At 39.0% G+C, this 16,468-nt stretch overlaps 2 protein-coding genes and 1 long non-coding RNA gene across 4 annotated transcripts; 1 reads left to right on the top strand and 2 right to left on the bottom strand.

The window, feature by feature from the left end:
- Positions 1–771: 771 nt before the first annotated feature.
- LOC130088141 (uncharacterized) lies at positions 772–2,028 on the bottom strand. Its single transcript, XR_008807443.1, has 3 exons — positions 1,839–2,028; positions 1,214–1,796; positions 772–1,167 (listed from the first exon to the last, which is right to left on the bottom strand). It is a non-coding gene; the product is annotated as an uncharacterized LOC130088141 (long non-coding RNA).
- A 1,326-nt stretch (positions 2,029–3,354) lies between these two features.
- On the bottom strand, positions 3,355–7,159 carry pgpep1l (pyroglutamyl-peptidase I like). Of its 2 annotated transcripts, XM_056254760.1 has the most exons (5): positions 6,805–7,159; positions 6,533–6,585; positions 5,752–5,868; positions 5,348–5,574; positions 3,355–4,116 (listed from the first exon to the last, which is right to left on the bottom strand). In XM_056254760.1, the coding sequence occupies exons 1-5, from the start codon at positions 6,842–6,844 to the stop codon at positions 3,849–3,851; spliced, it is 705 nt and encodes a 234-aa protein (XP_056110735.1). In that variant the 5' UTR covers positions 6,845–7,159; the 3' UTR covers positions 3,355–3,848. The 2 variants fall into 2 exon arrangements, with proteins under 2 accessions (XP_056110735.1, XP_056110743.1); XM_056254768.1 differs by lacking the exon at positions 5,752–5,868.
- Positions 7,160–7,289: 130 nt separating this feature from the next.
- Positions 7,290–15,541, top strand: synm (synemin, intermediate filament protein). The gene is made up of 4 exons (XM_056254748.1): positions 7,290–8,281; positions 10,687–10,811; positions 12,517–12,587; positions 12,754–15,541. Exons 1-4 carry the CDS (start codon positions 7,484–7,486, stop codon positions 14,967–14,969), a joined length of 3,210 nt encoding a protein of 1,069 aa, XP_056110723.1. The 5' UTR covers positions 7,290–7,483; the 3' UTR covers positions 14,970–15,541.
- Positions 15,542–16,468: the final 927 nt, after the last annotated feature.

The following is a 16,468-nucleotide window of genomic DNA, read 5'->3' as shown; positions in this document are numbered from 1 at the left end:
TTTGTAAATCCTTCCCCTTTCCCCTTTTTATATGGATCTGATCTTCGACTATTGCATGGAAGTTCCTGCTGCACACACCATCTGTGAGCTGAGCCTCTGTGAAAGCAATGTCTCAAGTCAAAAGGAAAGAGCACGCCGCTAATCGCGAAGGTGAAGAGATTGGTGCGCTGCAGAGGCGTATATGAATTATAAGGGATCAGCTCGGTCATGAAGCAAACTGAGGGGCTTCATCTGTTTTGTGTGATGAGTGAGGCATTGTACACAGCAGGTATTTTTTTAGACTAGTCATTAGTCTCTCTGTACAAATCATATGATTCTGAGAAGGGTCTTACAGTTCTATGTTAGACCACAAGATCATTTACACACAAATCATTGGTTTGAGTCACTTTTGATAACTTTTTTACAGTTCTGATGTTCACCTCTTTGTCTGTACAGAAAGAAGCTGCTATTGTTTTTCTTTTGTGAGTGTTTTATATATATATATATATATATATATATATATATATATATATATGTGTATGTGTGTATATATATATATATATATATGTATATGGAAATCCTTCAGGTTTAATATTTTATGATATCTCCACTACAGTCCATTTTCTTATGCTTTATACTCTTCTTGCAAAAAAAAGAAAAAAGAAAAGAAAAAAAGAGAATAGCAATTTATTTTTTTCTCCCTAAGAGGTTGTCTGCATTGCCACATGTCCATTGCCTTGTGTTTAACATTTCTCTATATTATTATTAAATATTATTATTATTATTAGTTGCAACAAACTCCTTTAGCTCTGCATGTGAACTTTAGGCACCCTTGATAAAGTTGTCTACCATTGCACCTGCTCATGAGGTGCTGCTCAATCTCAGGTTAATGTTACGGTTTTGTTCTCCAAACATCATGTTCCCATCATAGCTGATTCCACCTCAGCTTTTAGTTGCTGGCCTCTCCTTACAGTGTAGTAAACCGTACAGTATGTCAGTGTTCGTGCTCATGCCTCCTGCCAGGCATTGACATGGAAGTTTTCATTTACATTTCTTTACCCTCATAGACTATTTTTGTAACCCATTCATGTAACTCAATAGCAACTAACAGGGCTAATCGGGTTGTCTTAATTTGTCTCGCATATGCCAACCAGCCTGTATCGCCTCCAAAAGAGATGTATTCGTAATCTCAGTAACCACCTCGATTTTATAAATCCATGCAATGAACACTAACCTTCCTGATGAAATATGCCATCTGTAACCAAATAAGAATCGGTTCAAGTTCAGAGAAGTGATCGGTTTCTTCAAAGATTGCTAAATAAAACAATAGGTTTCCCTGGCTAGTCGGCTTTAAAAAAAGTTTAGTTTTGAAGAATTTCTTCGTGTGTATTTGGGAACGTTACCCAGGACTTATTTATCCTGTCTTAGAAGGTTATTTTCCCCCTTTGAAGGGGTATTTATTTAATTTCCTGTTTTTGTTGTGTGTGTGTGTGTGATACCAGTTGAAATCACTGTACAAATGCCCTTATGATTTAGTATAAAGTCTGATTCTAGATGCATTTTCCATGATGTCATGACTGGGGGACTTTCTTTTTTCATTTCCTTCAGCATCTATCTACCTCATTCTCTTTTATTTTTTTAAATGTGTAAGTATATGAAATGATAAAAATACATCTCGCTTTTTTCTGTAATGGACACCTTATCATCATCTGTCATGTCTCTGATAAAAAAACTAAAAAAAAAAAACTCTTTAAGCACCACAGAGTACAAGCTCCCAGGAGTGGAGAGAGAGGAAGTCATGGTGTGGGCTATCATGCCTATGGGATTCCTAATAGCGTGTCTATTGCATCCCTTATCACATGCCTGGCAACGCAAAAATCGCACTGCTCTCGATCACACTCCAATACTTTTATAAACAATCGTGTTAAAATACCTAATTCACCAGATGGTTTCATCATAATGGACCTTAGAGATAAAACCGTTCTTTGCTATCAGCTATCAAGTGTTGTTCTTCTTTTTTTATCTTTTTTTTTGGTATTTAATATTCTTCTTCACTGATCACCCCTTATTTGCCATCTAATCAAAAAAAAACATGATTTGAGTCCAGATATGATGTTGTCATTGAAAGCTCTACATGATGTTACATTTTCCATTAGTTAAAAGGATCTTATTTAGCAAAAACTAATTTGCAGCATCAACGGAGATCATGGCCCTTGACATCCTGTTTCCCAGCATGACCTTCTTCTGCACAACAATGTCAGTCTCCTACATCTGTCAATGGCCTATAACTGAGGATGACTTTAATACACTGATAACTGTAACATCATAAGTGAATCTTCCTTCTCTTTTGCTGCAGTCTGCTCTAATACCTTTTGGCCAAAGCATCTAACGATCGAATGAATACTGTGGATTTCGTAACACTTTCTCATAACAAACCAGTGGATTTTTTTCCCTTCTCATAAACCTACCTGGAAAAAACATTCCAACTGATTTGTTTGGTCAGATGCACTCCACATGTCTAGCGAGTACAATATATAAAGGGCCAATTGTTGTCGGCGTATTCATCGCCATCATTCTCTAGAGAGAGAAAGGGCTGTAGTTTTGCCTCTCTTTTCTACTGCTGCTGACAACATGCTGCTTTACAGAGACTACAAATAGTCTTGCCAATAGCATTGGGTAGGTGGTGGATCTAAGCAACATGCTTTCTCTCTGCAAACAACCATTAAAAACAGATGGGTCAGACGATTAAATTGCAAAGAGGATTCGGAGAAAGTCACGGTCTTACAACCCCTGGCCGTTCTGTTTCATGGCACTTAAAATATTCTCTTTTTTTTTTATCTTTTGAACTCCAGGGGTTGGAAACGAGGGCGCTTGTAGAAGATACCTGGTCGGGATGCTGAGAGGCACATTGTTAGAAAAGAATATTATTCTGTGTGGTATAAGACGATCGAAATAACCATTCTATAAAAGCCCTTGTGCTTGTATTGTTGCGTATGTATATGGGTGGGAGTGTATCACACGTAGATGTAGTGATTAAGATTTTGATGCGTTTATAATGGAAAATTATAGATATCACTATTTATTTCTGCTTCTTATTTCTTCCTGTAATTAATATGGACAAAAGCATTGGCCTGTTGCAAAGTGAATGTCAGTTTTCATTGAATGCTGCCAAGGTTCCTTAGTTACCAGTAGGTTACAGTTCTACAGAAACGCATACACAAATAGGACAGCGATGTCCAGTAGATTACGGGTAGTCATGACACAGAGAGAGAGAACATGACTAGAATTTAAAATAAAAAGAGACAAGTTTACAGTAGAAATAGCTTATGTTGCAATGAAAGTTTTCGCAAACCTGAAGGTAGATTGACTGAAAGATTTTTTTCCTCAACTAGAACTATTATTATTTTATTATATTTCTTCATAATGCAAAACCTCAGGTTTAGAACAGATGCATGTATGCATTTTAATTGCAATAATGAGCTTGAGGTTTCACAGACATCATTTCCCAGGCACTGTTGTTTCTGCTTGGCATTCCAACCAATTTCAAAAGGGGCCTTGAACTACTGTACTGAAAAGAGTTTAATAACACTTTATTTACCTTTCACAAAAAAAAGAAAAAAAGGAGAAAAAAAATCTCTGTCATTGCATTGATTGGTAGAAACTGATGATGAAATGACTTGGCTGGTACTCTCGTCTTCTTTTAAGTTATGTATCTAAGGCCTCCTGTTTTCTCCTCACCTCCAGTTGAGATGGTAGACTTTTTACATGCCATTGGCTTAATGTATATCTGAAGAATTTTCATGTATTTTCTTTTTTTCTTAAATTTTGAATTAAAAAAAATGAATGAGTATGAAGTCTTGTGTCAAGTGTCACTTATTGAATTTACACTCTGGGTCTACATGACAGGATTGTGTTTTATGGAGGACGTTTTCTACCTGTGTCTGTGTGCTGTCCACATACTCTGAGGTTGTGTGCGCAGAGCTGCCCAGCTGGCGTAACAAAGCGTGGATGATGGTCTGGAGTTGTGGTACCAGTCTCTCTGGGCTTGCCAGGCTTCCTGAGGCTGGCACATGGATCAGCGCAGCCTTTCCCTGCCCATGGTACAGTGAATAGTAGTATACAAAATCACACAGGTACCTGCAGAGAATTATGAGAAAAATATGAAATAATTCACAAACGGAGGAAAATAAACTCTTGAATTACAGTACCAACTTTTGTACAGGACCTTAAAGGGATACTCCCCCCCAAAAGTAAAAATTCTTACATTATTTACTGTAAGGATGTACTGTATATATGACTTTTTTCAGATGAATGCAAATTCAAAAACAATCCATCTCTGCAAGTCCATATGGAAGTGTATGGGACTTCCAAAGTTGATTCTTCAAAAACCACACAAAGCGAACACCATACGATATTTGTATATGGGATGGCATGAATAAATATACAGTAGAAGACTGACTGTAGTGGCTGTTTCTATGGGATGCTATATGTAAGCCGTCCGCCATTGTGGAACGGTCAAAGCCGTGAACACTCGAGAGCAACTGTAGTTAGAGGCATGCATGTATCTTTCTGCAATAGATATCAGCAGATGATTTTGCTAAACTAACACAATATAAGACGAAGGCATTAGCTAACACGACATTAAAAAGTTACCATAGTTTAAAAACGTGTAATATTGAGTTAATGCATATGAAAACACAAACCAACACATTCTCATCAGTGAAAGGTTATCCAATTTCTTTGGGGATTTAAATCCCGGCGGTTTCACGACCAGAAGCTGCGCAATATTGTGGCATCATTGATTCTTAAGGGGTGGTCACTCTACACATTTCGTTCCATTGACTTCCATTCATATGCACGAGAGAGTTTGGTGAACTCTGACCTGCGAATTCGCATCAGGTGAAGATGTGTGACCAGTAAAAGTTTGATAGGTCATGCCGTGACTTCTTGGCTGAATTTAAAAAACTAATATTTTTGCAGTTAAGTCGAGTACGGTAGATTGTATATTTTTTCATTTTTAATATATTACTATTTGTTATATGTTGAATTCATGTTTGTAAAAGAGACACCGCAGTGACATCATATCACGCCCATTACAGCGTCCATAGAAACTTTGTGCGCTCAAAGTCTAGTGTGACCGTAACTGTGACGAAACGCTGACCGTTCCAAGATGGCGGACGTGCCTATGTGTCTGGAGCGGTCGAATGTGGCATCGACATATCTACGATGAGAGTGAGTAAATGACAGAATTTTCACTTTTGGGTGGAGTATTCCTTTAAATCAACACATTTTTACAAATAACTTTAAATTTGTATAGATGAATAATATTTTCAAGTTTTATCCATGAATCAAATTGTTAGTCTATTACCTCCCAGCATCCCTGGAGTAGATGACATCAAGTCCCATATTTTTTAAATGCTTGCTGAGGGATCTCATGTCTATGATAGAGTCCAGTCGTCCGGGTCCTCCCTCAATACAGCAGTGATGAACAGGGTACAGACCACTCACATCCCTGTCTTTGTAGCAGTAGTTCTTGCCTGTTTGCTCCAGTGTGATGCCTTTGGATCCTGGGGCTATGCCCAAATGGATAACAACCTGCCCATCACAGCGAGAAAATGTCTCTGTCATCATTTTGTATCAAAAGTAAAATGTTTTAGTTTTAAGACATGTCATCTCAGATGCTGTAAACTTCTCATCTGCATCTCATAATCCCTTCTCTGTTATGAAGTGTTTCATCAAGACTTGGTCTATGTATAAATATTTGTTTGTTACCTTTGGAGTCATTGCTTGCCAGATATCATCAAGAACTTCTTTTGAATTTGCATAACTGACAGGAATCTCCATAACATGGACATCTATGCCCAATCCAAGTCCTGCCATCTTCAATCTCTGCTCAAATAGCAAAGTGTGGCATAGTGTGTGTGTGTGTGTGTGTGTGTGTGTGTGTGTGTGTGTGTCCATTTTACTGACAAGTTCACGAGTTCACACTTACATACAATTAAAGAGAATAAAGTATAATGCGTATGGGAGGGGGGGGGGACTGTATGTAAAGTGGTTTAGGACTAGAAGAGTGGAGGAGGGGTGGTGGAGGGACGCTGCTAAACTGTCAGAGAAATTAGGTGAGACTGCTGAGTCTTTATATACGTTTTAATCATAATTGCTGAGTGCTCTCCACCCGTGTTAATTATCTGAACGTGCTTCTCCCGAACTTTGTTAATAAAACATCATAACTTATAATGACTTTAAAGCACATGGGTTTTATACCTATTTGTATTCCTATAGGAACCTGAAAATTGGCATTTTATTCAATGGTAAGCTACAAAAAAAGACAAAAGTGTGGAAATTGCAGTAACTTACAAAAGCACCATTAAGTAAAAGAAAGATGTAACAGGGAAGAAAATAAATAACTGTTACTGCTTTCACATGAGGGTGAGTAAAATGTTCATTTTTGGGCGAATTATTACTTTAATTTGGCCAAATTGCTCAAATTTAATTATAAGTATTTATGTAAAAGGGTAAAAAAAAATTGCATTGTTTTACTAGTAGGGCCTACCTTAGCTGCCTCCCAACTTGGATTCACTACATATTGTCGGAAAGGGGCAAAACCTAGTAAATTAGAAAAAATTAATAAACAGCATTTGACATAGATAAAAGCAACAGAGCTGACTAGTTAGGCAACACTAATAACATGTTGTTTAGTATCTTTACACAGCGAAACTAACTTATATTAACTGCGACACGACTTTCACTCGACGAAATAAGTTAGTTGAATGCTTCAATTTACCGCCCCAAAATAAACCACCTAACGTTAACTGTTAACGTTACCTGTTACAACTACAGTTTCGCGAGTAGTGTCCGTGTCCATCGAGATGAGATTTTATTAAGTTAAAAGTTTTAACTTAAAACACGGTTTACCGCCTTTCTCGTAGGTCGTAACGTTAACTGAAGGCGAAAGTAACGATGTTGTGCAATAGTATAGCCAATGTCTTGAATAGGGCTATAACCGAACGTGACTGCGCAAATGAGGCTGTGAGGCAGTGCATTGTCCGTTTTTCTCCACATGGGAGAGCCATCTCATATCCCATCATAGAGCTAAAGACGCACTACTTCAAACATCTTGAACGGGACAGAATTTGTACAACCTACCATGGCGAAGGACTGGGTCATGAATATTAATTAGAGCGGACTGACGTTGTTAAGCAAGCGTCCAGTCACATAATCTAATTAATATTCAACTGTTTCGCGCATACTTGCCAACGGCAAATCACTGAACCCTACTGGGCGAACGTAGCGTTGCGTAATTAATATTCATGAGCTAAACCGTGATCATAGTAGGAGTCACTAACGGGACATTGGATCAGCTCAAATCCTCCGCACTTGTTCGACTCTGCCTCCGCCCAGCGCTTCTCATCGACGCAGAACACAGATGACAACGAAATAATTGATTAATTTCTAACTTGACAAATTTAAGCGTAACCCGAATTTACACAATTACAAAGTAAACATGTTCCGAATGATGGAGCCGTTTGAAAGCGAGAAGCTCCAATTACAAGAGCTCAACCAAAGACTCGGCCAGTACCTAATGCGCTCAAAACAGTTGGAACAAGAAAACACCGGCTTGATAAGCGAAATAAATTCAATCAGACAAAACAGGTCTGGAGAATGGGAAAACAAACACATGTCCGAACTACGGGAAATGAGGAGACTGGTGGAGCGATTATCTTTCGAGAAATGCAGAGCAGAGATGGAACGGCAGAAGCTGCGCAATGAACTCCAGATGCTTCAAGCGATGCGTTCAGATGAAGCTTCGGTGGGCAAAGGCATCGGCACTGAGCTCCAAGGCTGCGAGAGGCAGCTCCATCATACTCTTCAGACCAACGGTGCTTTGGAAGATCGCCTTTTTGAGCTCGAAAACGAATATAAGTTTTTGGAAGATGCCCACAGAAAGGAAATCGGCCAGCTGAGGAACCAGGCGCACTCCCGAACTGTACGCGTTGTGACTCAAACGCATCACGCACCTCCAGCAGTTACGATGGAAGAGATGCAGGAGTATGCGGCCAACTTCACTGAAAGCTGGCAGGGGACTTTGGACATGTACCGCCTGAGGGTAGAGGAAATCGAAGAGTCTATAAAAGCAGACCACGCGAGGCTGGAGGACATTCAGAGGGAAAAGAGGGAATGTGCTTCACAGTTCAAGAGGCTGCGTGACGAGATTGAGAAACAAACACAAGTGCAGCAGAACCTTGAGGAGCAGCTCGAGAACATGCAAGAACATTTCAGAGATGAAATCAGTCAGTATCAGGTGGGTGTCAAAGCAAAACACAAGGCCCTTTATTAATAAAGTCACTACAGATGAAAACAGGGATTGCGTAATGATGTACAACAGCGCCACACCCACTGTGCGCACTACTAGTGACAGCAGCATCATGGCACATTCTAGAGCAGCTACACATTAGTTAGTGTACCATTACTTTTTTTCCCTTAGAATTAGAGGCACAAATCACGTTATCCCATCTATGGGATATATTTGATTAAAAAAATAAATAACCTAGTAGTGTATGGCGTTTTAAACACATCAATGTCTGTAATCCCCTCCCTTAGAATGGCCAACATTAGACGAAAAATTATCAAACAAAAAGTTACTGATTCAAATATATTTCTGACATTTACTTTAATATATAACATGCAGTTATATATATAAAAAAATTGACGTTCAACATTTCTAATGGTTAAGCACCCACTGTATGTTGAGAAGTTTGTCAGTTTACTTTTTTCCCCCTCAAAAACATTTTTTTTTTTTTTTTATAAATAGTTGTATTACATTTATGAGAAAGATAAGTTTATCAGTGCTTTTTAGTTCATCCAAGAGTAAAGTAAAATATTACAAAACACATATAGTGGAGACCAAGCAGACATCAACTTCATGTAGATTAACATTATCCAACACCTGTTTTTTTCAATGGGCCCTTTTGGAGCTCAAGTGAGAAGTGCTTAGGCACTGCCAATATCCACGTTTATCATCTCTAGCTCAGTGTGCCTAAAAAAAAGAGCATTAAAGCCTCATCCCATTATTGCCTCTCTCCAGGGAGAATGACAAATGAGCAGTTACTGAAACAAAGTGCAAGCATCAGTAAAGTGTTGTGTCACTGTGGGCTAAATTGAATGTAGGATGTCAGTCTTAACATATTACTGTAGTTAGTTGGACAGACTAGCCTATTGAGTGCCAAATGTTCCGATTCCAAAACCACAGATGCACTCATCAAACAGACTAATGATGTGTCGTTGTGATTTTGCCATGTAAGACATGTATTCAACATCTTTTGTTGACCCTGGAACAATATTCCTGTCCAAAAACTAACCCTATCTGTACCCCTAAATCTAACCCTACCCATAACTTATCCCTAAAATCAAAGGGAAATGATGGGTGAATGAGAATGGTGTAGAAGCCCTTTAACTCTTGTTGTAAGCCTAAACCTGACACTAACTATAAACCTATTCCTCAGATCTGATTGGTTGATTGGAATGTTGTTGCAGGATCAACAAGGATGTTGATCTAGGAACATGTTCAAATCGCATAGCTAAAATTGGTCAGAGGTGACATTTATGTCACCACTTGAGACCAAAAGTACTTGATGGAGAGTTAGGAGCCACTGGAGTGGGGGGAATTTAAAGGCTTGTAGCAACCATTGAATGTAGCATATTAGGAATTTGATCTGTGAATTACATTGACTTAAAAAAGGCTTGTCTTGTGACTTGGACCAACATAAAGTAGATAACTCTTCAATCATTAAAAACCCCCATCTCTTTAAATAAATAATGAGGTTTCAGCAGGGGGTGATGTTGGAAGAGCTCTTAAAGTCCCACTCCGATCATATTTTGAGCTATTTTTAAACATTCCCAGTGGTCTTTAAATTATGATTATGCCATTTTTAGCCAAAATCACAAAACCTGTGCCGTTTTCTGGGACTTCGCTTCAGCAGAGCGGCAGTAGCTCATTAGCAATTCGCCTCTGCGTTGTGGGCGGAGCCGTTGGCACGGAGACGACCCTCCCCCTGCCCGTTGCTGAGAGCTCTGTCTCTCCCGCTAGCTTACACCCCCAATACCGGTGGGGCAACAGTATTATATACACGTTAATTATTATTATCCGAAGTTAATCAAAGTTATCACCGATCACCGATCATTATTTCACTCCAAGACGTCGCGTGTGGAGACGCCCAGTGGAGTTACTACGTCACAACTCCAGTCTATTTTAGCCGGCATTTTAGCGTCTGCTACTGATTCACAGCCATTTGAATGTAGAAATACTCAGAAATACAACTTTGAGCTTATTTTTCTCAAGATATGTCCTCTAACATCAGAAAAATGCCACAAGAACATGTTAACACCTAGAAAAACATTATTTTCATCGGAGTGGGTCTTTAAACAGGTGCATCACAAACAGTAGCCCCCAAAATACACTTTGGGTCAATAAGATGCAAGTGGACACTCTTTTGAAAGAGAGAGATGAGATAAAAATAGGTTTACAGTTTAAACACTATACTATTCAGTGTATTATTGCAATATCCACTATATATGTACTCTGTCTGTCTCTCTCTCTCTCTCTCTCTGTGTGTGTGTGTGTGTGTGTGTGTGTGTGTGTGTGTGTGTGTGTGTGTGTGTGTGTGTAAAAGAGCAAACAGGATAAATTTCTATCTTCTTGTCATTCAGGCTATCATTGAGGAACTGGAGTATGAGCGCAGAATGTTGTCCAACACCATCTCAGAGAAGCTGAAGGACCATCAGGATCTCTTACAGGTCAAGATGGGTCTTGCTTTGGAAGTGGCAGCATACAGGTAGAGCATACAAAATCAATTAAATGCTCCCTTTCACTTTCTACATTCACTTAAATGAGCACATTCAGCTTCTCTTTTTCTGATAATTCATGGTAAATGATCCCAGAGGTCTTCTGCTAGGACTTGAATCATGCATTCAGTTTTAACAATTTTCTCAAGCTCATGTATTTTTTAAGTACTGTCTATGGTCTAATGCTAACTCAAGCACAGGGATGAATGACCTGTTTCTGTGCTCTTAAAACGAGTCTCCTCCTACATTCTCTTGGTGACATTAAATATTAATACCAAAATTACTTGCGCTTCATGGACTTTGGCTGACAAGACATCTCACAGGACCAGTGCAGGAGTCCTTGAAAGCTATTAAAATGTCTTAAGTTCATATTTCATTGTAAGGGGCCGAACACACAGAACTTGTTTTTGCACTGATCCACACCATCTCTAATTCCACTGTGCTGCTTTTTTAGATTTGTCCATCTAAACATGCTACATGGATGTCTTTGACCAGCATGTTTGCATCTTTTACAGGATCTCATACATGACAATTTTTTACCATTCCACTTCCTACGTCTAGCATTTTTTGAAACGGAAAAACACGTTCTGTGTAAATGGCCTCTTATTCTGCTATTTTAAAAGTATGGGTTTCTAAAACTTTCTCCGTGCAGTAATGTGAATATAAACATTTGACTGTTGTCTGTTTATAGTTGAGTAGAGTAGTTTGACATAGCAACCACCCCTAACATGAGCCTTGTGGATGTATTTTTAGCCACTGCAGCAACAGAGCAACTAATGCCCGCCCATTTGGCAAGTCTGCTTACAGTCCCGCCCCTCTTTTCTTGTTAGACTGGATAACTCCTGTATTTATGACCTAATCCATGTATGTTGAACAAACACTGAAGCTGATTTATGATTTTCATTCTATTGTAAAGCTGTCTGATACAGTAGCTAATGCACATGAAAGTTTAGCATCTAGAGTTATGAAATAAAGCTACATAACAGTAGATTAAAAATAAAGTTTAGAGATTTTTTCCCCCTGTTATGTCCCCTACTTCATAATGCGTGTAGAAGATCCACCATTGCAGGTACTTGAAACTGTATGTACAACCTTTATTTATTCTTAATCAAATGTTTGGTTGGTCTCTTGTCTGAAGATGTCGATGTATAGTTGCAATGTTTTGGATAATATTGAGACATGATAATGTAGAAGTTCCATTTGTCTATTTCAAACTGCTCCACATCTTAAGCCATTATGAAAACAGACAGGGTGCATTGTGGCAGTTATTTTTAGTGCAGTCTCTCAAAGGAATCACAGGGGACTTTCATACGTTTACTGTCTGTAGCTCCACATAGTCTGCTTCGCTTTGGTTCTCCGGCACATTTTTCATGTAAAAGCATTGTCAAGGTAGGTTCAAAGCTGCTCAAGGACCTGTTTATCCAATTAAACGCAATGGTGGAGATAAAGAGTGTTTTTAGTGACCTTAACTGTGTTTCTGCTTAGGACATGGGCTTGGTAGGTTTTCTGGTTGCCCTCAGTGTTGTTTGAGCTTTTGCATGGTCATGGCAGAGCATGGAGGTAGTCAGCATTCTCCAAAGAGGTGAAAAAGAAGTGCCTAGGTTGTTCATGATACTGTATGTTCTGCTCAAAGTAATTAGATTGACCTTAAATATGCCTGTTTACCTGTATCTTTGACATTGTCATGTTTATCAGGGCACTCTTGGAAGAAGAAGGAAGACATGCTCAAATGTGGTCTAATCAGCATTCAAGAGAAAGAAAAATAGGTATTTGCTTGTCATTTAGCTTAAAAATAATAGTTTCATGCTATATGATTTTTAACACTACTAAAGTTTGGTTTACTATTATTCTAATTATTCAGTATTCCAACAAAGCATACTAAGACAGTTAGAAAGTAAAATGTCATTTTTATCTGTTATCTTTCTACTGTAGATATAAAAATGCCATCCCATCCTTACACTCCAAGAGTGTCCATCAATTCGGCAAGTCGGCCAGATACAAGGAAAAAAGCCTTCACAGGATATGATGTTAAGTATATGGAGCCTATTTCCAGTGTGAGAACCTCATCTACATCAAGTCAGTTTCATTCTCACGAACCCTCAAGGATCGTGCCCATCAGTGTATCAAATCGTGCCCAGCAAAGTCCTGTTTCAAGAAGGGACATGATTTCATTCACCAAAGCAGCGCAGGCAGCTGCTTCCAGTACCCTGAAACCTGGAGTCTCTTCTGTTGAGATAAAGAGAGAGGAAACCGATCAGAGAAGTATGAGAAAGGAGGTTTCACAGCACTCTTCAAAGGGCTCACTTGATCGTCCCCCCTATAGAATCGAAAGTATATCAAGCTCTACAGCCTCAAAAATAGAGAAACCAAAGCCAGCGAATGTGATATCACCCCTTGCGAGTTTGAGCAAGAACACCACTGAAGAAAGCAAACAAAAAGATGTTGAACCGAAAGAAAAGAGAATGGATGCCAAACAAGATAAAGAAAAACCCAAGGCAACAAATAAAGAAGAAAGAGGGGATGTGAAAGAATCAATAGCTAAAGATGTGAGAGTGTCTGAAAATGTAGGGCATAAGGTGTTTGTAGGTGAGGAAAAAGTACTAGATGCAATTTCTACAGAGGAAATAATTCAGCAGGTCATGAAACCAGCTGGTTTAGATACTAGGGTCAGCTCAAGGTCCCCCGACTCAAAATTCACATATCATGTGGAGAAAACGGAGCAAGAGGATGGATCCATCAAGACTCAGATTGTCTTACAATCTAAAGTTGAGGAGCAGCTGGATCTGTCTGAAGATTCTGCCCTGGAGGACCTTCTCAACAGGGGAGTCAAGAAAGTTACCCTGGAGAACATCAAAGGAACCCCAACTGGAACCATGATCGAGAACCTGCTGAGTCTTGGCCTGCAAGGTGAGAGTTTGGGAAATAGGTCAGTGAATGTGGAGATAATCGAGGAACCTGTGGAGTCTCAGAGTGATGAGGAGAGTGAAATTGAAATAGAGGAGACTATGGAGATTAAGTCTAAACAACCAAACATCAGTCCCTCATCGATGTTCTTCCAAATAGAGGAGCTAGAGAGTGACCCTAAGACCATGAAACCCTTTGACAGTGGTTCTGCTGAAGCCTCTCATTATGGAAACAGTGGCTCTGTACAAGTTCAGGAAGTTACCAGAGATGAAAACATACCATACTTCTCGCATGTCCAAGAGTCACAAGAATACTTTGTATCCACTCCTGAAGACAATATGTCTGAGTTTGAGGAGGGTGGAAGGTTTATGTCTTACAGCCATTATGGAGTTATGGATGATCTGTCTGATGAACGATATTACCAGGAAGAAGACCACAAACAGCCCACTGCTGAAGGTCAGAGGTACAGAGATTCACCCGAATATGGTGACCACTCGTTTTTGAGAGACAACATCGAAGACTGCATAATTGAAGAGGAGGTGCACGTCTCTCCCACCCTGCAACAGTCCATAGTAGGGATCCTGAAGAAGGAGTCTCTAGACCCCGAACAGCAGCTCAGAGGAGCATTAGAGCAAATCCAAGATACGGTATCTGGAGCCCTCAAGGAAGAACTTGCATTTTTCACAAAAGGTAGAGAGACTCCAGAAAATGTCTCTGTTGACATCAAAAAAGTTGAACAAGTTACAGACAGCGGAACCATGACCATTGTGGCTGAGGTTAATGTGTCCCAGACGTTGGAGGAGTCTGGGCTGCTGGAAGAAGAAGGAGATGATCTGTCTGAAGAGCAGATAATGGCAGCACTGAGCTCATCCCACCCAGGACTCCAGCAGGTCCTCGGTGGTGGAGCTGGTGCAGGATACACCATGAACATTTCCCAAGAGGAGTTTCAAGTGGAGGGAATGCCATGGATGACCAGCAACGAAGAGATCCAACAATGGAGCTCAACCGATGAGGTCGGCAAGACGGAAAAACACATCAAGCTGGGCCCTAGTGAGAAATCCTTCACTTTTAAGATGGACGTGAACAACGGCTCCTCTGCATCAACAAGCGGAGGAGCCGTTAAAGTACAAAGAAGCGGCAGCGCTACTGAGTACTCACAGACCCAGATGATTGACCCCCACTTGAAGGTCTGTCATGAGAAAAGAATCGCAACTGTTTATCTTGAAAGCCCCAAAGACGAGTGATATCATGAAATAACATCTAAATGACACATTGAATGTGTCAACATTCATGTCAATCAAATAATTCATTATGAAATGAACCAAAAAAAATCAGCTGTTGTAAACCAGAATTAAAAATTCATGGTCCATCATGACTGTTACACACTAAAAATGTTACTGATCCCAGTTTTTGAACAGTACTGTAACTGACATAGCTAATGTATTAACAAAGCTAAAGCTAATCACTTTAATACTTTGCTTTGTATATATTATTAACTACCACATTTTATTTCATTTTCAATATATAGTACAGCTTTAACTAAGCACAGAAAAAGTGAAAAACAGTATTTTCTTTGCATTTCATTTTTAAATAGCTTAAAAAATACATTGCTGCCTATAAAAAAACACACACGTTGTTATTGTACCGTCTTGTGCTTCTAGTTTCCATAGAATTGCAAAAACAAGTTTGGCATGTTTTAATCTTTTTATGAAATATGTTAAACAGAGATTGATCAGACGGAGATATTTACAAAAGTATGCAGAAATTCTAGATTAGTGCAGGCTATTATTGGCCATATATTTGTGAGTTATTCAAAACTTTAATCATAATATCACAAATTTGAATATTTTTGGTTTATATACTGTGGTCTACATTTGGCCACTTTCTAGTTCTGAAGGTGAGAAGCACTAGACTGCCCTTCCTGTAAGAGATCCAGAGATCTCTTAATCCTTAAATGACATTAGACCAGCAAGGACTAATCTAGCAATCCTGCTCTTCCAGGACAACACATTTTTCATTGCTCTAGTACTGTACAGAGACAGTGAGAGAGGGAGGATCGTAGATCCTTGTAGAAATCTCGCATTAAAAATAAGTGCTAGGCAGCTTACACAGAAGTGTGTAAGTGCTTCCAGAATAGCTATTCGGTGCTATTAAGTCTGAGTCACAACCTATTACGCAATATGAGGATTCAGCTCCACTAAATGACAGTCTATTTTTAGGATTCCATTGACACCACAAGGTAAAATAGTGTCTGAAGATTACAAGTGTAAGCATGTGTGTTTTCCTCTATTTTTTCTATTTATCTTTTAACAGATATCAGCATATTAATGTTAATGTCACCAGATGCTGCAATGGTGACAGTCCTGTGCCTGTTAACAATGCTGGGAGTAAAAAAAGTGTAACATCATTTCCAATTTATTTAATGATTTACCATTTCATTTTCAAGTAGCTTTTTAAGTCAGTATTATCATAAACTATCATAGATCTAGAAATGAGATCCTCAATATCATATATGTTATCACAGTGATCCCAGGGGTTCTTAAACAAGTTTGAATAAATTTGATTTAACCTTATTAAACTGGGTGCAAATGGTGCTTAATGTCATTTAATGTGTGTGAGTTTTTACATTTGTTTTGATGACACAAAGCAGAATATAAGAGTCACTCGCAATATGATTTTTCACATTTAAGAGACTTAAATAATATCCAGTATAATACAAGATGAAAGAATCCCATTTCTGGGT

This window comes from Rhinichthys klamathensis, unplaced genomic scaffold (genome assembly GCF_029890125.1).
Source record: "Rhinichthys klamathensis goyatoka isolate OS25496 unplaced genomic scaffold, OSU_Roscu_1.1 h1tg000005l_1, whole genome shotgun sequence".
Lineage (NCBI taxonomy): Eukaryota > Metazoa > Chordata > Actinopteri > Cypriniformes > Leuciscidae > Rhinichthys > Rhinichthys klamathensis.
Note: the sequence above shows the minus strand (reverse complement) of the source record. Positions and strands in the feature narration are given on the sequence as shown.